This window comes from Neurospora tetraspora (genome assembly GCF_033439725.1).
Source record: "Neurospora tetraspora strain CBS 560.94 chromosome Unknown B0H65scaffold_10, whole genome shotgun sequence".
NCBI classification, from domain to species: Eukaryota; Fungi; Ascomycota; class Sordariomycetes; order Sordariales; family Sordariaceae; genus Neurospora; species Neurospora tetraspora.
This window is the reverse complement of record NW_026944392.1, coordinates 732,377-755,724: the sequence shown is the minus strand read 5'-3', so window position 1 is coordinate 755,724 and position 23,348 is coordinate 732,377. Positions and strand designations below refer to the sequence as shown.

General features: G+C 42.9%; 6 protein-coding genes across 6 annotated transcripts; 3 read left to right on the top strand and 3 right to left on the bottom strand.

Moving 5' to 3' along the window:
• Positions 1-1,455: 1,455 nt before the first annotated feature.
• On the bottom strand, positions 1,456-3,050 carry B0H65DRAFT_77827 (high-affinity nickel-transport protein-domain-containing protein). Its single transcript, XM_062831402.1, has 2 exons — positions 2,127-3,050; positions 1,456-2,063 (listed from the first exon to the last, which is right to left on the bottom strand). The coding sequence occupies exons 1-2, from the start codon at positions 2,902-2,904 to the stop codon at positions 1,600-1,602; spliced, it is 1,242 nt and encodes a 413-aa protein (XP_062676837.1). The 5' UTR covers positions 2,905-3,050; the 3' UTR covers positions 1,456-1,599.
• A 9,283-nt stretch (positions 3,051-12,333) lies between these two features.
• B0H65DRAFT_77791 (uncharacterized protein) lies at positions 12,334-13,075 on the bottom strand. The gene has a single exon (XM_062831401.1). The coding sequence runs from the start codon at positions 13,032-13,034 to the stop codon at positions 12,498-12,500; it is 537 nt and encodes a 178-aa protein (XP_062676836.1). The 5' UTR covers positions 13,035-13,075; the 3' UTR covers positions 12,334-12,497.
• Positions 13,076-14,434: 1,359 nt separating this feature from the next.
• Positions 14,435-15,004, top strand: B0H65DRAFT_553600 (uncharacterized protein; the record flags this gene model as incomplete). The annotated part of the gene is made up of 1 exon (XM_062829975.1): positions 14,435-15,004. One exon carries the CDS (start codon positions 14,435-14,437, stop codon positions 15,002-15,004), a length of 570 nt encoding a protein of 189 aa, XP_062676835.1.
• Positions 15,005-15,394: 390 nt separating this feature from the next.
• B0H65DRAFT_534673 (uncharacterized protein) lies at positions 15,395-17,814 on the bottom strand. The gene is made up of 3 exons (XM_062829010.1): positions 17,329-17,814; positions 15,937-17,262; positions 15,395-15,872 (listed from the first exon to the last, which is right to left on the bottom strand). Exons 1-3 carry the CDS (start codon positions 17,689-17,691, stop codon positions 15,810-15,812), a joined length of 1,752 nt encoding a protein of 583 aa, XP_062676834.1. The 5' UTR covers positions 17,692-17,814; the 3' UTR covers positions 15,395-15,809.
• Positions 17,815-18,817: 1,003 nt separating this feature from the next.
• Positions 18,818-20,818, top strand: B0H65DRAFT_512827 (Alpha/Beta hydrolase protein; the record flags this gene model as incomplete). Its single annotated transcript, XM_062828607.1, has 3 exons — positions 18,818-18,906; positions 20,023-20,054; positions 20,142-20,818. 3 exons carry the CDS (start codon positions 18,818-18,820, stop codon positions 20,816-20,818), a joined length of 798 nt encoding a protein of 265 aa, XP_062676833.1.
• Positions 20,819-21,465: 647 nt separating this feature from the next.
• Positions 21,466-23,225, top strand: B0H65DRAFT_446931 (uncharacterized protein; the record flags this gene model as incomplete). The annotated part of the gene is made up of 2 exons (XM_062825832.1): positions 21,466-22,196; positions 23,162-23,225. The coding sequence occupies 2 exons, from the start codon at positions 21,466-21,468 to the stop codon at positions 23,223-23,225; spliced, it is 795 nt and encodes a 264-aa protein (XP_062676832.1).
• Positions 23,226-23,348: the final 123 nt, after the last annotated feature.

Below are 23,348 nucleotides of genomic sequence, written 5' to 3'. Positions count from 1 at the left end.
ACACAATTTGGGCCTGGCAGAAGCTGATATTGCCCCGGGCAGAATGTAACGATCCCTTGAGGAATATGAGGTATGTTACTTCGCCTACCCATATGCTGCATTTGCATTGTGTTCTTGTCCTTCTGTTGCTCCCGTCCGGACACAAGGCTTGTCGTATTAAGGGGCATCACGATGTTCAGATTCATGGTTAATGTTGTGTTGACGTTGTGGTTTGCAATATTGTGTGTCGTGTACAGGCTCCAATATGTCTGGCATACCAGTGAAAGCATCAATGTCTCCAATCCAGGCAGGCAAGGACTGGGGAGTGCCTAGAGGTACGCATTCTAGGCTTTGTGCGAGGACAAGTCGGGTTCAACAACGTTGAGACAGGGAGGGGTTGGATGGACTCATGGAGGGGCGGGATGCATATCAAGGTTCTGACTCAGAATTTCGTTGGCTAAGCTTGGACGTCGACGAGGGGTCAGAAGAGACATGAACAGGATCATTGCTGCGTTAGTTGAAGGGACGTCCGCTCGCACGAGACTTCCTTTCTCGGTTTGTTATGGGAGCGGGTTAGAAGAATCGGGAACCCCAGACATGGCTTGGTTGTCCGGCAAGCGCCTGCCTATGGAAGGTATCATCGGCTTCCCTTCCTTCCATTCTTTCCCTTCCCTTCCCCTTCTACGGCACGCTGCCATCAATACCACGCACCAATGCCAGCCACCATCAGTCCCAGTGCCGAAGGCGACGCCGACAGCAGGCGACGATGTCTCGCATTTGCGCCTTCCGGGATTGACAAATATGACACCCTTCTAGAAGAAACGATAACCCGACGGAAAGACGCAATTACCGGACGAGAACGACGCGCCCGCCGACCCGCCAACCCGCCCAGCCAAGGCCCGGTACTTCATACCGGATGGACCCGAGCGGTTACACACCTTGTGTGCAGCTAGCCTGGAGTGCCTAGGCGAAGAATGCCCTAGGCAGATTACAGGATGTAGCTGATGCAGCATCCCGAGCGCACCAGGAAGGACAGGAAACTTTGATTGACGGCGGTGTTTTCTTCCTTTTGCCTTTGTGAGACATGCGTGCCACGAGGTTGTGGCTGCCTGGGTTGCGACAGGGGCGTTTAGGTATGGGTGGAGGGTCGGAACGGCAGTGTAAAACATTCTGCTGTGTCACCGGAACACGGACCCTTCGAATCTGCGGAAATCTTGCGGGATGACTGGCTGGCATTGCCATCACGACATGAACCCAATCTGGATTTGCAAGGAGGGGAAGCGTTTCACGGAGCCATGTCGTGGAATCTGGACTCGTATACCAACTAGGCATCTTGATGGGCTTTCTCGTGCGAGCACTACCAACGAATTCTCCGCGTGTGCTTTTGCGTCGCCACTGCGAGGGAGAATGTCGCTATCGCGGTTTGCATCTGAGGGTCTTGGGGTCATCCATGTTGACGGCGGTAGGTTTGATGAAGGAAAACTGCCCGTAGATGCACGTGTCGTTTATTGCCAGCCCGTCCCGAATGCGGCCGGTATCTGATCGTCAAGATCGTCAAATATTCAATTGCTTCTCATCTTCGTCGCGTTCTCGCCAAGACCCCCTTCATTCCGCCGGCCCTCAAACAATCCGCTCCGGCACCCGCTCCAAGGGCGTAACCACCGGGCTATCGGCATACGGGCTGCTAGCACCATCCGCAACTGCAGCGGGCGACGCAACCGGGCTTTCCACATCCAATATGCTCCTTGCATCCATCCGGTCCTCCATCTTCTTCCTCCAGGGGCGATAGATGACAACCGACGCCAGACCGACGACGACGAATAAGCCGCAGATGCATCCTCCAATAACGTCGTAGTGATCACCTATCGCTTCGACTCCATCCCAGAACCGCCCTGTCGGCTCGGCCACGTTGTAGGCAAGCGACAGGATCTGAATGACGCCGATGAAGGCCGACACAACGACCGTGATCCCGGTAAGCACAATCGAGTAGTACAGGATGGCGACCACGTCTCTCGAGAAGGCCTTGGACGTGTACAGGGCCATCATCAGGGCGCCGTCGGTCGTGTCGAGCATACACATGCCGGCTGTCGTAGCATCTCGTTAGCAATCATCTTCTCTCTCTCAAACTTGCAAAGTGCGGAACTCACCAGTAAACAAAATCGGAAAAATCAGAATCAACCAAATACTCGTCCCTTGCACGGCCTGTATGCTCGCAATTCCCAACAGCGCAATCTCCGAGCTGGTATCGAACCCCAGTCCAAACAGGACTCCCAGCGGGTACATCTTCCACGGGCGATCTACGATCGCAAACACCCTCCTAAACACCCTCGCCAGGAACCCGGCCCCCTCCAACTGCAAATTATTCATCGCCTCCTGCTCCTCCTCCCCTCTGAGATCCTCCCCTCCCTCCACCCTCCTCCTCCGTTCCCTCTGCTCCTTCAACACCACCCTCAACCTCTTCACAAGCTTCCACAACACCCACCCATTCCCCACCCCCAACACAATCAGGAACGCCGCGCTCACAGAAGTGCCAATGATCCCCCCCACTCTCTGAAAGCCATCAAACCTATCCCTCAACGCGCCGCTCGTCGCCGCGACGACGATGCAAGTGATGACCACAATCGTGCTATGCCCCAAACTGAAGAACGTGCCCACGGCCACGGGCCGCTGGCCGGAGGCGATCAGCCGGCGCGTCATCAGGTCGATGGCGCTGATGTGGTCGGCGTCGAGGGCGTGGCGGAGACCGAGGGTGTAGGAGAGCACGGCGGGCGAGATCATTTTGGGGAAGTAGTGCAGGGTTATGCCGACGCCGGCCCAGACGAGGCAGTTGATAGCGACGAGGAGGGCGATGAGGTGGAGGGCGGGGCGGGGGATGTAGGAGAGGGGTGGTGGGAGCCGGAGGTGGGGGAGTTTGAGGCGGGCCATCTTGGGGGGTCGTGACTCGTGAGGACGGTGGTGGTGAGCTCGGATCGGAGTTGAGGCTGATGGTGGGCGATGTGGTCGGGTGTCGTAGCCGTGTTATGTCTCGTCGTCGTACGCTGCTCGCTGGTCGCCGGGATCGAAGGTGCGTGATTCATCGATTACGTAAAAGCACTAGAAGTTCTACCTCTTAGGATCGAGATCCTCCGAGGCTGGCGGCCGTGAACGTCGAGATGGGAAAGTCTTGCGAAGACCCAAGGAAGGGAAACCTGGACGAGATGACAAGAGGAAGAGAATTCTCACCCTCCCCTCCATCTTCCTTGCTCTTGTCCCATCGGAAATCTTGCCGAATTGAGGCGCTCTTTCCTCCCGTAGCTCGGAGTGTTTGATCCTCTTTCCAATGTGAGCTGGGCGACGGCTTGGAAGTCCCCACGATCGAAGTCTTGGAACATGCAAGAAAGTCTACCCCTCATCGCGATAAGCATGATAGGCATTAGCGAAATGCTTATCTTATTCTTTGATATCCCGATTAGTAACGCCGTGTGGGGGAATCGCCGTGTGGGGTCCGGAGCGCGCCGGACCCGCTCCGCTCAGGAACGGTGGGCATGGTGGGGCTTCCCGCTATAGAATAGGGCACCGTTCCCACACTCAAGCGCCTTGTCAGTTGCCAAGACTTTGATGAGCTGGCCACAATAACCAGTCAAACATATATTTACATTGTAAAATATCGCCTCTTTACTGGATTTCTATACAGAATTGAAACGTCACACAACCTCTTTCATCGTACAAAAGGGGTTTACGAAATAAACTATTAATTACCGAATTTTTATTACTAAAAATATATTTGATATTGAAATTAAAACTTTTAATTTAAGCGATCTATTTTATTAATAAAATACTAAGGATATTGCTAATAGTATTATTAAATTAATGAACTAGGACTATAGCGTCGGTTTTAATAATAAAACGTGTATTAAATAGGTATTTTCTTAAGCGCTTTAAAGTATAAGGAAGCCCCCGAAATTCTCTTTTCGTAGTATTATACTATTTTTCCGCGTTAATTTAAATCCTATTTTAAAACGGTATAAATGTCTTTTACTATTAAGGCTAATCTACTTTAGGATAGCTCCCTATCCTTCTAACGAAGCATTAATTATAAAATAGATTATTTTATACCGGTCGTCATTATAAATAAGGGTAATTAGAATTAGAACAGTAATAATTAGGTATTAAAAATATTCTATAATAAATTATTCGTTTTTAATCTATTATTATTTAATCCTTTTTTTAATTAAGCCGTATAGAAGAATCGTAATAATACCGAAGGCTTTAATTTAAATCCTATAGTAGCTAACGATATTTAGGAAGGCTTTAACCTACTCTAGCTCTTTACCCTTTCGGTTATATTAATATTTATAATATATTTATTTATTAATTTTAATAACTTTATTAATAACGGGCGTATAATTATCAAATATATAGAGGTACTTTATTAATATTATTTCCTTTTAATATTATTGAGACTTAACGGTAATAATCGTTCCTTTTATTAATTTAACATTAAATAATACTTTATCGGTATTAATGAAGTATTTTAAAGTATATCTCCTAATACCCTTAATACTAATTACCTTCCTATGATAATCAGTGTTAAGGCCCTTAATATAAATATTATTAAAGTAGGGTGAGCAAATTCTAAAGATTAAGTCATAGAATATCCGAATTATTACTTTTATAAATTAAGTAATTAAGTTAATACCGCCTTAGGATAGTATTATTATCCGGAAATAGCCAATAGGGGTTGAAAAGGTTATAAAGTTTCGGTTAATTTCGTTAAGGGGGATTTAATTATAATTAGAAAAAAAATTAAATAAAAATAATATTTTATATTTTTTAAAACCTTTACTAAATTCTTTATAACTTGGGGACAAATTTATATTTTACCAAAAACTTTTATTAATCCGCTAAGCATTATTAATTAAGCGTAAACCTATATCCTTCTTTATAATAAAGAATTAATTATTTAATTTAATTACTAATAATTTTAATATTATCCTTAAGAAATATTATCCTTAAGAAATATTATCCTAGTAGGAAATGATTTTTATTTATTGAATTTATTCTATTTTAAAAGGGAGGAGATTTCGGCTAAATTAAAGTATTTAGTACATTTATATATAATTTTTATTAAATTAATTACTACTTCGGGTATAAATTCTAGCTATTTAATATTGATATTATTAATTTATATTACCGTTATTTTTAAAATAAGAGAGATGCATTTATTAGTTTTGACGCTATTATTAGGCGTAGTATTATTATAGTATTTAAATTCCAGCTTAAGGATACTATTTATATTATAAAAAACGTTAGAAAATTATTTTATTTAATTATAAATAAAAAAAGATTTGATAAAATTATCCCTTATAATCTCTTTAATAATTATCATAATTTTAACGTTTAAAAAATTTATTATTATAAGGTATATCTCTTTTATTCTAAGAGGTCTCTGCGGACTTTTTTAATAAGGGGTTAATTTATTCTAATTTTCTTTATAGCAAAGGAAACTTTTTTAAATATTATTATTAACAGTTCTATTATATAGGCTAAAATAGATAAATTAATTCGGGGTTTATCTTTTAAAATAATCCCGGGCTATTTTAAAGCTTTCTTTAATATTTTTATAATAAACGGGGGGAGTATAGGGGCAAATAAGGGAATAGTAATAAAATTAATAATAATATCCTTTATTTGGACCTTCTTTAATTCGTTAACTATAATAATAGTAGTATTGCACAAAAAATTAATCTATTTCTCTTCCTTATTAGAATTAGATAATTCGGTAATTTAAAAGGATTTACCTACTTTAGCCTTTAAAATTTATATAGTATACGAAATAATTATATAAGTACGAACCTCGGTTATAAATTTATAAAGACTATTAAATATTCCTATTTAAATAATTTTAATATTAGTAATTTTCTATATTTCTTACTACTAATCTTTAATTTACTTTTAATATATTTTAATACCCTCGTAAAGTAAGATAAAGTAAGGAACGAAATTGGAATTACTAGGGTTATTTACTTTATATACGTTTAATTCCTATTTTTTTAATTTAAAATAATTAATATAATTAAGAAATATAATTATTAAAGAATGAATTAAATGATTAAATTAGCTTTAACAGTTAATAGAAGCATATAGATTTTCAAGTAAGCGGTCATTATAATCTAATACTTTACCCTTATAAATTATAATTTTTATTAATTTCTAAAGATTAATTCGTTTATAAATAATAGTATTATAATTATAATTAATTTCTCTTTATTTATATTCGTAAATAAAATAACCCTTAATACTATATTAATAATAAATTTATTAGTATGGGCAACCGGAATTATAATCGTTACGATTATTTTTATTACTTTTAATACTATAAAAGGTAAAAGCTGATATAATATTAATTTAGGCGTTAGCAAGCTTAATATAATTAAGTTAATAACTATTAAATTATTAAATAAGAGGGGGAAGTTAGTAGGTAAGGGGCGCGTAAGTATTAATATAAATAATAATTAATTATCCTATTTAAGTAGGGAAGCTTTTTATAACCTTTTTATTAAATATAACAGTTTTTTTAATAAGTTTAATAATTTTAGTACTAACCTTCTTAATTATAACGGATTCGTTTTTAAAAGAATTAAAGGAGGAATTTAAATTAATAACTTTCTTCTTACTTTTATTCTTTTTAATAGTTATCTCCTACTTATTATGATTAGAATTAGAAAACTCGTTAATATTAATATTATTAAACTATTTAATGAATGAGTTTAATTACTTTCTGAAAGAAATTATTTTAAATTATTTTATATAGAGATTCTTTAAATTTATATACAAAATTAATAATTATATAGCGAATATCGAAATATAATTATTTATAAATATTTTTAACGACGAACCAATTAATATTCTTATAATTAATAAAAATTTAATAAACGAATAGGGCGGAATAATTAATAATAACGATTATAATCTTTAATTTTTAATAAAGGACATACTTACTATAAAACTTCTTTAAGGTAATAGTGATAGTAGTCTTATTCCCTATGCTAGTAACTATATACTAAGCGCCCGATGGGCATGGGGTCCTTTACCTATTTTCGGAGGGAAAACCGTACATACTTCCGTCTGCCGGATAAAAACCCCCGCCCCTTGCCCGGCCGCGAGGCCGGCACCTGCGTTTCCTATCGTAGCGGTGCTCACCTACCGCTCAGTGAATAATGACGTTAACGCATCGCCGATATCTTACCATTTGACTGATGTGTTATCCCTCTTTAAGGTAATAGAAATATTATTAGTCTATTCCGGGTCTTTAATTCTATAAGCAATTTTAAAAACTTTAAAAAAATTCCTCCTAAATATAAATCCCTTCGTCCTTAAAGCAGCAGAGGAAACCCTTATTAATATCCTTAGGCTCTTTCTTATACTATTAAAACCAAATATTAATTTTAACCTCTTTATTAACGAAATTATAAAAGCCAACCTTATTTTCGAAGAATTTTAAATATTTAGAAACCTTTTTACTATCGAATTTCTTCTTTAAAATAATATTGCGCGCGAAGGTAATATTATTAACAAAGAAGGCCATAATAGCATTAATAAATATTTTAGCGGTAGGAATAAATAAATCTTTAATATTAATAGTAATATTAAATATATTTCCTAGGAAGGTATTATTAGAGGTAAAGAGGTAATAAAAAGGGGGAATAATTATAAAATTTATAAATAATAAATATATAGAATAAATACTAATATTAAAGTAAATAATTAAAGGGGAATTAAATTAATATCTTTTGTTAAAATAATTTTCTTTATATAAATACTTCTATATTATTAGTATTCGGTCTTTATAATCCTTAATTAAAAATCTTTTTTTTTGTAGCATTTAGAATATTATTATTAATTATTACCTAAAATAATAAAATCCCCTATTTAACCTACCGACAATTACTTCCTAACTAATATAATTCGCTTCAGTTAGGAATATTTTTAGCGCCATAATAATTAAAAATAACATTCGGAATATTATAATAATTATTCCGAATAGGGGTCGGATTAATTAGAGGAGGAATTCGGCGTAAAAAATATAAATAATTATTTATTAAAAGGTTTTAATAAGTAAAGAACGGATTTACTCCTCGTTTTTATTTCAGCTTTCGCACTTCTTTTTTATTAATTTGTTATCTAAATCTCTAATTAATATCTTTCTAATCTAATTTCTTCTTAATCTCGTTTTATAATCTTAATTATTACTAATCTAATTATAAGAGGGGAAGGGGCTAGGGAACTTATTAACTAATATCGGTAAATCGTAAATTAGTTGAAGAAATAGAGATTTATATATATTTAGAATGAAAATCTCTATTAAGTCGAATACAAAATTTCTTTACTACAGGAATTAATTAATTATTCGTTATTCGGCTTCCGGCGTTTAAATTAGTATCGCAAAGGCTATAGGGATAACCTCCGTATTTATAAGAAGTCCCGGCCGGAAACCTTTCAAATTCGTATTAACTAATTTAATTAAAAGTTTAAAACTTATTTCATCCTTATTACTATTTAAAATAGAATAAAAATATACTACTATAGAAAAGTATAACTTATCCAAAACCTTAAAATAAAATACTAATTCAAGGGTTAAGAATAATTTCGAGAAGAAATTAGAATAAAACTTTTAACTTATAATTATTAATTACTAAAGGAAGGAGGGGGAAATAGAATTTTACTCCTAAATTAATTATTCTAGAAAAAGGAATAAATTTAGAAATTAATTTCTTAAGTAGGGGATTACGAATAAATTCAACGGTTAAATCTTTTTGGGAACGAAGCTTAAATATATTGTACTAATTGAAATAATATCTAATTTAAATTGCTTACCCCCTTTCCTCTCGTCTTAAAGAGGAATACTACCCTTTTTATCCCTAAAGATCTCTAATATAACTACATACCTTCAAAATTCGGGAGAGACGGTCCGATAGATCTACTCCTCCCTATCCGAATCACTCTACTTCTAATAACCCCCTTGGTCTACACTAAAAAAACTAGAAAAAATTCTCAAATCAATACTACTATACGAAATCCCCCTACTTTAATTATTCAAAGCATAATTATAATAAAGACCGCTGTGGCTAGTATTAATTCGAATAGCGGGAAATATAGTAATAATAAGCTCCTAGTATATATTAATATTATTAATAGCATTAATAATAGTAATAATAATACTAGTATAGAATCTATTAAAAATCTTTTACAAATAATATTAAGAAGGAAAGAGAGGCTACTAGCACTATATTACCCCCTATACCAACTATACTTATACCCGCTATATTAATTAATATATTACTCTTTATATAATAACTTTTATTACCCAATTCTCCCGCTGCCTCCTCCTCCTTCCTCTATTATAGCTACTTCTATTATTATTATACCGGTACTGGATATTATAATAACCCTATTAAACGCCGTTTTAAACGCGCCGTTTTATTACTAGATTATTGTATTTTATAATTACCCTACTAATTACAATACGTTAATTACTAAATGTAACTCTCCTTTACCTTTATTTATTATATTTATATAAGTACCCTCTATTTTACGTTTAATTGTACTTTTAATACTTCTATTAATCATACTGCCCTTTATTACTAACGAAAATAAATCCCCTCTAATTCCCTCCTTTTTACTATTACCCCCGCTACGTAATTATACCCTAAGCGAATTTATTATTAAATTCTTTAAAACCTTTTATTAGAAATATTATTTCAGGAAGATTATAGTAGTAGTATAGGTATTGCAACTTTTAATTGTACTACGAAAAGTATTTAGAGGATTAAATACCCCTATTATAGATATTATAGCGTTTAGGTACTAGTTAGTCGAATAGTTTATAAAATTAGGCTTTATAATAGAATTCTATAATTTGTTAAAGAGTCGTATTAAAACCTTCTTTAAATAAAAGTAGTTAGTAATCGCCTAAGTAGGTAGCTTCTACGGTATACTTTCTACCCTCTAATTAATAAATTTAATTAATTATTATTATTATATACTAAATTCGTAGTATAACTTTATAGTATGACCGACTGATACTACTACCTTCGAATTTTGTGTTATAAGAGTATTTACCTTTTTAGCGGGCAACACTATTGCTAGCGATTATAGTATACGAAACGAATTATAATAAAAGAAGTAGATTATGTTAATTATAAAGGGGGAATTTATATATTTTTAGCACTTTCTATATTCTTTTTATTATTATATAGATAAATATTAGTACTCTACTTGGTATTTCTAGTATTTCTAGTATTTTTAGTACTTTTAATACCCTTTTTTCATTATTATATAGATAAATGTACTTCTGGTATTTCTAGTACTTTTAGTACTTCTAGTATTTTTAGTATTTTTAGCATTTCTAGTATTAAATTATAATAAAAATTATATATTACCCCCTATACTATTTAATTACCCTCCCTATTTACCCTTACTTAGTAACGTTACTAATTTTCTTATATTCTTTTAATTAATTAGTGTATAGAATCGTATAATCTTTATTAATATTATTAATAGTCTCTAGAATTAATTTAACGTTTTTAAAATAATTATAGATTTATTATATTCTATACCTAATACTTTTAGTAATTCGATAGAAGAAAATAAGGAAATTTTTATTAGTTATCCTATTGTTACCTTCGTTGTTATATACCCGCTTTATATATTTCTTAAAATTATTAAAATACGTTTTGATTAGGTTAAATTTTGAAAAATATAACGGTAAATATTAAAATAATATACCCGCGCCTATACATATATAATAAAATTCATTACGTAGATACTAGTTCGTGTTATTTATTATTAAAATACTATTATAACTAAGAAAGGGATTAATTATAGGCAGGAGGCGATCTTTCAATTATTTAATAAACCTTAAGGTATTGATTTATCTCTTAAAAACTAGTATTTTAAATACGCTATTAACCGATATAGTTAAGAGAATATAATATTATTTACCACGCTTAAAGCGGTTCGATATCATTACAATAGTACCGCGGGGAGCTTAGCTAATATAATAAACTCCATTATATTAATCTATATTAATTTTATCGTAAAAGACGAATATTTCTATAATAAATAATAATATTTTTATTATTTACTTTACTACTAACTTAGGCTCTTACTATATTGCTTTAAACGCTAATTTTCTTTTCTTCTAACGCTCTTAGTATAAATAGTACCGTACGGTTTTAATCGATATATATACATCGTATTCGTTAACTAAGAAAATACAAATCTCATTGAAGTATAAGGATAGCTTTAATATTAACAATTTTATAACCTCCTTTACAATATTAATTATAATTATAGTATAATAACTACAAACGGTTGCCATAGTTACAAGTATACTTTTATAGCTTATATAGGGGGCTTCCTAGAATTTTGGGACGTTCGAGAGGGTAGTACTAATTTACTAATAATATTGAAATTACGTTTATATTAATATATTATACGTTCGCAAACGTTAACGGTTATAGCGATATTTTTAATGGGCTCGTCGTTATAGAATATTAAATTTATGATAGTTCGTTAGTTCGAATTGGGAAAGTTCACTATATTGTATGGCTACAATAATAGTAAAAATAATAAAAACGCTAAATAAAACGATAGCTAATATGCTAGTATTGAAATGTTGGTTTTTTGGTGCAGATTTCGATAATTTACGATACGATGCGGTTGATGTACGTTGATTAAAACAGTTAAATCTGGTCAATCTGTCAAAATCCGTTGGAAAGTCGGTGTTGTGGCCAGCTCAATACAACTAGCGCGCCGAGACTGACAAGGCGCTTGAGTGTGGGAACGGGACTTCAAAGCTTGATGTGTAAGTGTTAGTGCACCCGCTGAGAGAAATTGCTGCTTGGCTGATTCGGTAGGTATGAGCAGACAGCTTTTGAGACATCTTCAAGTGGACTGGGGAGGTAAGATCTAACTAAGGTTACGAGGCCAAGCCCTTCGCATGTCTTCAGCTCCATTGTCTTTTTTCTTGCCATTGCTTTCTAGCAGACTAGTGTCTCAAGGTTCCTAACATTGTCGACAACTTGGTGGTTGTGTCAAAGTTTTAGTGATCATGTGTTAACACGCCGCCATAACACAGCAGGGTACAGGCCTGACAAAAAATTGGGAAAACACCATCAAGACAACAGACTTGGAAATAAAATGTCATCAAAGTTCCTTCCCTCCCTCAAGTTTTGCACAACAAGGCCAATATCGGGACCGACGGACACATACCCTGCGGGGTGAATACCCCACATGTCCCGCTATAGGGAAGGTAGCGATACGGATACATAGAAGGCGCGCACCTGTAAGTAGAAGGAGACCAGCTCGACGATGGCCAACAGGAAGGAGCCCAAGGCTACGAAGGGAAGGAAGCCAGTGTTAAAAAAAAAAAAGGGTAGGTATTCTCTTAAAAACACTCAACCAAACCGACTGACAGACAGGCCTCGGTCCTGAGAAATTCCGAATACATGCAAATACCGTAACAGAACTCAACCTCAAGCAAGCAACCCAACAACCACCAGCCCCCAAGCCACCGTCCCCACCACCGTCTTCAGCGACATCTTCCCCGACCACGCTGTCGCCGCCGCCGCCGCCGCCCCCTCCTTAACCTGCCAAATCGTAATGTACGGCCCCGTCACGTTGCCCTTGTCCTCGACGCACTGCTCCATCGCAGACGCAGCCACCGTCCCATCCCTCCTCTTCCCATTCTTCGTCGTACCATCCTCATTTTTGGTCTGCTCAAAAAGGAACTCGTCCGGAATCAGACACCACAACGCGCACCCGTCGGGACCGGCCATGTGCACCGCGTTGTCGGGTTTCAAGCCGCAGCAGGCTGTCATGCCCGCTTTTGGGGAAGACCTTCCATTTGGGAGAGGTCGACCATGGCTTCGCGGTCGCATGTGGAGGCGGGGGTGAGAGCGGTAGCCGTGCTGGTGGCGGCTCGGGCCGCTATGGCTAGGGCTGTTGTGGGTGGTGACATTTTCGGAGCCTGTAGCGTATGGGATCTGCGATGTGACTGTCAGTTTTGCCATGGTATGTATGAACGGTTGCGTAATTCGACATGTTGGGAATTTCCGTACCTACTACCTTTGGCTTTCTTCTTAAACGCTGTGCTTTTTGTATCAACGTCAACGCTAATGAGGGAATAGTTCAAACGATGGCGAGCCTACAAAACTTGGGATATCTTTGGGGCCTCACGATGCTAGCACGACTCGGCTATAAAAGTCATGCCACGCTGGCATGGACTGGAGCCGGTCGGTGTGAAGAAGGCGGAGTGAAACGCCCAGACATGTATCGATGATGGAAGAGGAAGGCGACTAAAGGACACGAGGTCACGAGGCTCACTGCTCCACATCCGCGCTAAACGGGCACAATCCTTTCGTTGTTTTGGACTCTGTTGGTAGGTGAAACATGGGTGACTCTCGATCAAGAGCGGACCCTATGCCGGTGGATGTTACTTCCTTTGCCGGCACAGTTGTCACGAGCCCTTCTTTCCCAACGAGGTTGGGGAGACAAGTGTTGCAACTGTTGTGCGCCAAGCATCCAAGTATTCCAAGACGTGACATCGTGGAAGGCAGTGTTGGCAAGCGCCAATGTCATGAAGGCTCGGTCGCCCCCCGCCAATGCAACCGCTCGTTGCCGCACCCAATAATGTAGAGGATCCGACTTTCTCATGACAACCGCTGGGTCCAATTGGGCGGAATCAGCGCTGGAAACAGATCAAATCGCCAAGCCAAATACAAGAAAATGACCAAATACAAATAAATAAATACAGATGCATATTTGATGTGCCTAAAAAAATATAGATCGATATTTGATTTGGTGTATTTGACCGCCTTCTTGACACACGGGCAGAACTTTTTTGGTGAGAAAAAGTGTTTATTTTGCCCGCGGACCGAACTTGGGAAGGGGGGTCGGGATCAGGGTTAGGGTTGGCCGTTGGCTCCACCTGTCTTGGCAAATCGTCAAATAAATACAAATAAATCAAATGCAAATAAATATAAAAGAATATTTGACCCACTCAAATAAATACAGTTCTATATTTATTTGTATTTGATTTGTTTCCAGCGCTGGGCGGAATTGCGAAGGGCAACACCCGACAGTTTGGAAACCTATCAAGGCTGAGCCTGCCTGTTAACCGACAAACATCAGGAAGATACTTTATATGAAGAGGTTTGGCCCCGCACGAATCTCTGCTCCTTCAGTTCCGCTCCCCATCAACACGATTCTCTTCATTTCTTTACTTGCATCAGATCTATACCAAGCAAGCATTGCCGCAAGAGCTTTTCCTGTACTGAAGATATCTCGACCAGCGATATACCGACCTGTACTCCAGTCCCCATCGGTTCATCAACCACCCATCTTCCATTCTCAACTGTCCCTTCTAGTAGCGGGAAGTCATCACAGACCACAAACCTTCCATTTTTCAACCATGGCCCCATCACCACCACCAGCCCTCCTGGCCACCCGTGCCTCCCCCACAACCACAACCCCCATAACCCCCGCCACAACCTGCGACCACCTTGGCATCTACGCCCTCCCCCAAATCGTGGGCGACGAGCCCCAGAACAAGACCCTCCTGCGCGACGCGAGCATCTTTGCCGTGCCCAATTGGAATGAGTCGCTAGTAGGCATGACGGCCTGCTGTGGCGGCAGCAATACCGAGAACCACAACATAAACACCGAAAATGAAGGCGTCTACGTAGGCGGACCTGAAAAGTGCGAACTATGGTGTTTGATCCCCGATGAGTTCCTCTATGAGAATGGGACTGATGACAGGAACGGAAACGACGCAAAAAAAAGAAATCCGGGATCAGTAGCCGCGAGTCTGATGGAGAGTTGTGTGAAGAGGGAGGGGAATATTACGGAGGATTTCATTACTATCTGGCAGGTTAAGGATGCGGAGGGGAGCGCGGCGGCATGGAGGGGAAAGATGTCAATGAAGATGGTAGTTACGGGGGTGGTGGGGTGGGGGGTTATGCTAGGGGGGTTGTTTGCCTGAGCGTTGGGTCGGTGTATCACTGGAATGATGAGCTTATGGATTGTGTTGCGTTTCTGTAAAAAGTGTCGGGATAGGTCTCGCGTGTTTTTGGTGATACCGAGGTTGTAATAAACACGCTAGGCTGTAATGAACACATCGACCACATTGGACCTGCATGCACGCACCTCTTCCAGGACCAAGCTGCCCCTCGAACTAGAGACCATGTATCAAATCACTCCTGCCTTATTCTCACAGTGAGGGAAGATGACAAGAACAAAAGAGTAAAAGCCGAGCAAGGAAACCCAACTCCTAAGTGATGGAGTCACAAAGGGACACATCCTATCTCAAAACGAGTCAAAGGAGCTGGAGTTTTGATCTTTCTTGTTTCATGCTGTAGTCTATCTGTATTTTGACTATAAAACATGTCTTTTAGGCCATATGCTATCTTTGTTGCTCGGTACCTGGTCCACAAGATTTGCTGCTCGATTACTTGCGAGATCCTTCCATGTTCGCTACCGATTTGGACCCTTTGTATCCCATCCCTCAATGCAACAGGCCAAATGCGCTCCGTGTATCTCCTGCAAAGTGAATCGTGTACCTGGATTAAAATGCCAACGCAACATTCACGCCGTCCGCTGTTCCTTCAACCGACACTGGTCCAGTGTGTCTCATCTGCCTCGAGAGTCTTGTTGGCCTATGCATTGGCTGTCCTCCAACCGCTGTTGTCGATGTGGTTCAACTCAAGGCCGTCATGACTTCCCAGTTCGGGTCGCCTTCCTCTCCCTGACGGGATCTTCCCACATGCCTATGCGCCAGAAGCGGAGGACTAGCCCCTTCTAATGAGCCGCTTCGGGCAGGGATCCCCCTCGTGAACGATATAGAACGGTTCCTGGAGTTATACCTGGTCAATAACCCGTGTCTTCGATTTCTGGGAAGGGAAGCAGAGTACTCACAAGATCCACACCATGCGTCTTCTTAAACCGACACTCTTTTCCTATCCTACAGTCCTTCCCCCAGGCACAGTGATGTCCGGCAAGGCAATAATCCTCCCTGCAATCACTTCCGTTCCTGCAAATCACACTCCGTGCTTTGTACCAGAGAAACTTTCTATCTTTTTCGCTCAGCGGCGCGCCATGGATGTAATCACAATCGCCGTGATTGTTCTCGGCCAAGTGCTTGCATCGCTTGATCAGGTGGTGGCCATTGCAATAGTTGGCGCCATTCTTCTTTGTCCTCTCCTCCATATCTTGGCGTGTTTGGGTGTCGGGAGGTCTGGCCAAGGGATGGTCGAGACGCTGCTGGGCTTCGTTGAGGTAGAAATACAACTTCTCGGTCTTGGGTTGTGGGTTGCGAAAGTTGCCGATCACGGGGTCGTTGCTGCTGGTCATGCGGCCGACTTTGGTATAGCCTGCAGCTTTGGCGTAGCTGACTGGTTGCCAGCCTTCGTCATCTGCTGGTTGGTGGTTCTTTTTCTGGGGGCCATCTAAGCTGGGTGCTGGGGTAGCGGCAGCTTGAGTCGGGCTGGGCGTCTTCGTAAGAGCGGCTGAGGGAGAAGCGCCTCTCGACGTTTGAGCATCAGAAGGAGTTGCCGGATGGTTCTTTTTGCCGATAGCTGGCTCCTGAGCCTTTGTTGCATAGGTTGACGGAGGGCTAAGAGGTGCCTCGATGTTGCCGTAGGGGGTGAGGAAGGGGTAGTGCTGTTGGCTGCGCTTTTTGACGAAGAGAGGCTCGGAGCGGAAAACGTCTGGAAATTTCCTGAAGTCGAAATGTTGTTTCAGTTTTGCGACACCGTTTGCGGCGGGGGTCGTCTCCACGAGGGTGATCTTGTCACATGCCCATCTGTACTCCTCAAGATACGTGGCATAGCCATTGTCATGGCACCCAGCAAGCATCACACGCTTGCATTCCTTCAGGTGCAGCATGAGGTGAAAGTGCTTAGTGGCCTTGAGGTCTGCTTTTTCCTTGCCGCGGCCAACATCGATAAACTCAAAGAAGGGCTGAGCTTGGCAAAACCCGCGACCAAACTTTGTGAGTTTGTCTTCTTCATGTATGATGCCGGACTCCATCAAGGCTTTGGTGAGGCCTTCGACGTTCAAGTATACCTTGGCCACAATAGTTTTTATATGGTCCTCCATATTGGCCGACTCCAGGTATGTCTTGATGGCGGAATGGAGCTTATGGGCAGCCTCGCGGCCACCCTCCTCGCCTTGGGCCAGGTACTCTTCCTTGAACAACGCACCGTCGCCATCAATTATTAGGCAAGCAAATGCGTTGGAGGTCTGCATTGTGCAAGTTGTGTTAGCTTAGGAGAATTGTATATGGAAAGGATGAGGACAAGAGCCTACGTCATTGAGAACCCTGTTCTTTACTTCCAGGCCGCGAATATAATGTTCGAGTTCCGCAGTGTAGTCTCTGTACTCCTGGATTTTCGACAACAGCTCCATATTTTTGTCTTCAAGCTCATGGAGTTTGTTGTTCGTGTCGCGGTACACATTCATAAGGAGGTTCAGACCGTTGTTCATCCTGGCGTGCATAGAGTTATACTCATTGAGGGTAACCTGAAAGCCACTCGAGATGTCGAGCTCGTTCAAACCGTTTCGTAGCCTGTCTGGCTGGGCATAACTGACATGTCCATTTGAGGAGGGATGGTCTTGATTGTCATAACTGCCATGCCCATTTGGGGGAGGATCGTGGTTATTCCCAGTCATGTCGTTGTTAGGGGCGTCAAAGGAGGGTGAGAATGTAACGCTGATAATATGCTGATACGTTGCTGATGATAATACTGCGCTGCCGTAATCGGTGGAAAAAGAGTGAGGATTTCGATCGCTTGCAAGAGATGGACGAGTAGTTTGCAGATGTTGTGCAGACAAAAAGATCAGCCAAAAGGGGAACGGAGCAAATAAAGGCTAATAAGTGCCAAGCAGCCGACAAGTGAATGAAATGGGTGGAGGGGATGAGCAAAGGTTTAAAGGGAAACAATGGCAGCCCCAGCCGCGGTCCAGGTCGTGTCCCGTGATATGGCAGTGGTGACTGCCGTCGTCAAACTGTCAAAACCTGAAAGGTCCTCTAGGTGCAGGTGCCTGCCGTTAGTGCCAACTTTTTCTCCCCACAAGATGACAGCTGGAGGGGCAAAAGAGGCAGGAGCGACATCACTACGGCCTGGACCAAGCGCCTTCCCTCTGGCCTTGCTTCATGTCGGTTTGGCAGGTATCAATGGTGTCTTGCATACCTCTAGTTGCATGCACATCAGGGCAATACCTTCCACTGCGGCCGACTGCCGGATCTCGGTTCCTCTAGCCCGGAAAACCCGGCGGTTTGGTCATGGAAGATGTCAACCCGGCAATGGTCCGAAGTCCGGACTGCCGGGTCCTCACTTTCTTCCGGCTGTTGCCGTATGAGACAAAGGGGAAGCAATTATTGTAAAAATGGTTGTTGGGTGGCTTGATTGGTCAAAGAGGTAAAGTCGATCCTCTGAAATGGAAACTTGGTGTGGATGCAACTTCTGGATGTCGCACGTACAAGCACCTGGGCGCGTTTGGCGACGAACCTACAGGTAACTTATGGGCCTGTATGTAACGGTATGTAATTTACCGTATGAATAATATAATGCTGTATTCGGCTTCGGCCTGAATGGCTGAGTGGCTGACCAAGGAAGAATGGAAGAGCGTTGAGGATAAAAGGGGGTGCGCATACCGCCATGAAGAACCTGTTTCCTCTCTGTCTCTCTCTCGCATCCTGTTATGCGAGTTGTCTATGCCTCATCTCCCCTAGCCGAGGGACTTCAACACAAGTGCGCCTAACAACCTAATCCAACCACTCACCATTCTCAGCAAAATGCACATCCTCCTGTTTCTCACTTTTCCTCTCCTCTCCTCATGCAACAGCATCTCCAAGATCTCAACTCCATATGGGACCTGGAACCTGTCAGTCAGCGGTGGCTTCGCTGTCTCTGGCTTCCGCTGGCAGGACATGCTTGCTGAGTTTGCATACAGCAACAAGACGGGGATCATGCCAACCATCACATCCGAGTGCAACTGGTTCTATGACCCAAGGATTTTTGGGTACAACCCGCCGCCCGGAACCTGTAACGATACTTCTTTTGGGTATGATTGGCCGAACGGAGGGACAGGAGTGACTAGTATGTGCCCATTCCAAGAACGAGAAATGCTGCTGTTGAGACTAACAACAGGAATTCAGACATAACTTTGCACCAGACGGTCAAAGATTTTGAAGATGGCACCAAGTCAATGGCTGTGACAGGCACATCCCTGATTGAGTATCGATGTGGATTGTACAGCGGCAGGACGTGTGCTGCATCAGTTGTTGTTTTGGCTTTTGTCAGCAGCGGATGAGAAACAGGGACCAAACATCACGACAGTGGCACATATCAAGAATCCAGGATTTGAGGAGGCTTCCTTTTTCAGGTACAAATTTGTTGACTTTAAGCACTCAAGAGCCGGGAAGAGCAGCGTGCCTGCCTCTGCTCAGAGTTGGGGATTTCCAAGAAAACCGTACAGTCTGTTGCGTTGACGTTGCTTGAAGTATCAGTATGTAGCCAAAAAAAGGGAGTCCCCCCCAATTAAGAATTCTGGATAACTCGAGTCTTTGCGGTACAGTACCTTGTCGGCTTGTTATCCAAGGAAGTGTGGCAGGATGAAGGTAATGCCGTAAAGTGAAACAGCTCGGACGGCACAGACGGTGGACCGAGGAATCTCCGATGGTTCCTGATTCAGATCTTGAAGAGACACAAGAGGCGGGGGACGGGATTTGATCGTCGGATATTGGGGACCGAGGAATGCAACCGTGACAAGCCGAGCATGGGGGTAACTTGGTAGCGAATGCCGTCATTCGGATTTCGGATGGACTTTACATTACAAGTCAAGACGGCAGGCACTCCGCCACTCCCTATAAGTGGCTCGTGTCCCTCAATGCGCCTTGTGCCTTCCATTCTTGCTTTCATGCTCATTTGCAAACTTGATTGTTGCCTGCCGACGAGTCCGCACTGCCACCTCCACTCTAGCACGCACGCACCGAGGAAGGAAGTTCGGCACAACCGAGGTTCACAATAACAGTAAGCTCCAGAATCACCCCTCCCTGCGCTCTCTCCCCTCGCCGTCCTAACAACGCGCATCGCTAACCACCCCCTCCGCCCCTCCAGTAACCCTCTACATCTCGCGCCCACCCTCCGACTCCTCCGCCACCGTCCACCCAAACACCGCAATCCTCTACCTAACCGACGTCTTCGGCCTCGCCCTCCCCCAAAACCTTCTTCTCGTCGACTCCTTCGCCCGCGCCGGCTACCTCACCGTCGCACCGGACCTCTTCTCCAGCTCTCCTGCTCCGGGCGACATCAACGTGCCCGGCTTCAACACGACCTTATTCCTCTCTCAACACCAGCCCAACGTCACGGATCCTATCATCGCTTCCACCATCTCTTCTCTTCGTTCTTGTTTGAACGTAACCCGCATCGGAGCAGCGGGGTACTGTTACGGCGGCCGCTACGCCTTCCGCTTCCTCGACGATACTAGACCACCAGAAGGGAGGGTAGACGCAGCATTCACTGCTCATCCCAGTCTGCTGGAGAATCAGGAGATACTGGGTATCCAAGGGCCTGTGAGCGTGGCGGCCGCGGAGAATGATGAGTTGATGCCGCCGGAGAGGAGAGCGGAGATTGAGGCGCTGTTGAGGCAGACGGGGAGGGAGTACATGGTTAGTTTATACTCAGGTACGGGACATGGGTTTGCGGTCAGCGCGGATTTGAGTGATAGGGCACAGAGGTTTGCGAAGGAGAGCGCGTTTTTGCAGGCGGTTAGGTGGTTTGGGGAATGGCTTTGAGGGGTGTGAAGGGGGGAAGGACTGAGGTACTGGATGTTTGGCTACAAAGGAAGTGGTCGCCCGGGTCTGGCGCTGTTGGTGTTGGTGTTGGTCTCGGCGTTGGGACGGGATGTTGGCGCTGAGGCGAGTGTTGGTGATGGGCGGCAGACGCCGGCTGGACAGCGCTTCAACAACAATGAGATACTTCCGCCGATGCTCCCTTTACGATCACGATTTCATCGCACTTTTACATGACCTTTCGACGTTTCGTACCCTTTGGATGTTGGTCGTCCTTTTTGTGTAGAGACGCCCGAGAATGGGGTCACGGGTCGACAGACGCGCGCGATGGCACGTATCAAACCGAGGATCAGAAAACCAGTCGGTTGGCGATTGAGGTCTTTGATTCCCTCCATGTACAGAGAAGCTCTGAAGCCCTTTGGCTGGTTGGGGTCGTCAGCAATGAGGCCGGAGAAGGCATCACTGGGCTATAAAGGCACTCGCAGTCTCGAGTCGACTCGAGGTTTATTGCCCACTAGAGCTGACAACCAGCAACACATTCAGCCAGCTTTGAAGACTTGGTCAAATTTCACTTTCTCATTGGCATTACACACATCAACATTCATCTCACATCCAGGCTATCCCGCTCACTTTAGTACAAACCTCTCACGATGTCGTCATCATCCGCCTCCTCTAAGTCGACCAACTCATCGGTGTCAAACACCGACCCAGCGAACACCTCCCCAGATGACCGTGAGGAATCTTCAAACGAATCCGACGATGAGGGAAATTCCGTGGTGAAGTCTCCGGGCGAGAAAGCTGCCATAGATGATATCTGGTTTCAAGTCTTGTGGATACTCAAGCTCGGTTCCGACGATATCGAATATCTTCAGGCCGAGGTTGGCAAGCTGCTAGGAACGTCACCTCATTGGCACGAGACGGTGTTTTCTATTCCCACAAAGGGTAAAGAGGGACGTCGCATGATTTCCCTGCGAAAGTGCAAGGCACGGCTTCGAAACCACGTTGCGGTCTACAACATGGTGGCCGCCGCGGAAGCCCTACGGAATGCAGACGACGACACACTCCAGTGCCTTTTTGAAAACAGACTAGAGCCACTCGAGTGGGTTAGGGAGTGGCTGGAGCTTTCCGATCTCGTCTTTCGCCGCATCGTGGATGCGGACAGCCAGAAGCGTGGTGTGGGGAAAGAGGAAGATACTCGGCAAATATTCAAAAAGATATTCGATGAGAAAAAGGTGTTCAGGACACCTAAGGAGCCATCCTACTCGGGAATAGATGAGTACAAGCACAGAAGTCAGGGGCACAAGATCACAAAGAACAAAAAGAAAGTGATCGACGAATGGCGCTACCCTGGTTGGCTGAAGGGCAAGTGGCCTCCGCACAGGTTGTTTCATGAGATGTTGAATGAACCGGAGCATAAAAGCAGCAGGGAGGAGGCCATAAGGAAGCTAGAAGATGGAAAGATATTGGGGGATCTGGCGGGGAAGAGGGAGCTACTGAAGGACCTACAGATGAGGGGGGATCAGAAGAGAAGAGAGATATATGTGAGGATGGAGGCGGAGAGGAAGGTAGGGAAAAGAAAGATAAGAGGGGAAAGGAGGAAGGAGAAAGAGGAGAGGGAGAAAAAGAGGGCGGCCCGGAAGCAGAAGTGATGGAAGGGACGAAGAGATCTAGTTTTTTTTTCTCAGTCACTCACATGTAGAGGTAGCTAAGGCTTTCCTTGGAGGCTCTCCGGTAGTTCCAACAAGTTGTTTCACAGGTGTAATGTCATGGATTTTGAGGACGTGCCTGGCGGGGGCTTACTTCGTGACGTCGAATACTTGTGTTGTTGCACTAAGAAAGGATTCGGGCGGCAAAGGGTAGAGGTTCTCGAAGAAGAGTCGGTCATTAGAGGCGGTTGGGGGATTCGGTGAGATACGTACCTACTACCTAGGTAATGGGATGCTGACTCTGTGGGCGAGGTAGGCAGTGTTGGTGGTGTTGGCTGTGAAAGGGTTGATCCAGTAGGGCGACCTCTCGTGAGATCTGAGCGAGGTCTGTCAAGGAAAGTTGTTGGTGCTGTTGGCGTTGGTGTTGGCACGTGCCGTTGGTGAGGATGCTGGTGCTGGACCGCGAGCAGCCGGTCACACGCCGCCTCCAAAACTGTACGATGCGGCGGTTGGTTTCTGACGACGGCGATTGTGAAGCTGGTGAGTAGACCAGTTTTTCTACTTTGGATCCTGATCCCCCCGCTGATGCTTTCCGTGACCTTCATAGAAGATGACGGCGGCATGTATCCTCTAGGACACGGGTCGATACTCGTACCTCTTCGTGTTGAAAGATGGCATCATCACCAACAGATTGATATAGATTAATTCTTCGCTTTTACACCGGTAGTCACTTGATCACCATGAATGCCCTTTACCTCGAGTAGTCGACGGTTGGCGTCTGCAGCTGACGGAAGCAGGTATCCTCAAGGACACGGGTCGATACCTATTCATCCTCGTTTTAGGATTCAAAGACGACATCATCATGAACAGATCCCCGAAGAATGTGA

Coding starts and splice junctions, on each gene's coding strand:
- B0H65DRAFT_77827 (XM_062831402.1), bottom strand. CDS start 2,904: ATGGCCCGCCTCAAACTCCCCCACCTCCGGCTCCCACCACCCCTCTCC. Junction 2,064..2,126: donor TTTTCCGATTTTGTTTACTG/GTGAGTTCCGCA, acceptor ATGCTACGACAG/CCGGCATGTGTATGCTCGAC.
- B0H65DRAFT_77791 (XM_062831401.1), bottom strand. CDS start 13,034: ATGGCAAAACTGACAGTCACATCGCAGATCCCATACGCTACAGGCTCC.
- B0H65DRAFT_534673 (XM_062829010.1), bottom strand. CDS start 17,691: ATGACTGGGAATAACCACGATCCTCCCCCAAATGGGCATGGCAGTTAT. Junction 17,263..17,328: donor AGAACAGGGTTCTCAATGAC/GTAGGCTCTTGT, acceptor TGCACAATGCAG/ACCTCCAACGCATTTGCTTG. Junction 15,873..15,936: donor AGACGCATGGTGTGGATCTT/GTGAGTACTCTG, acceptor GTATAACTCCAG/GAACCGTTCTATATCGTTCA.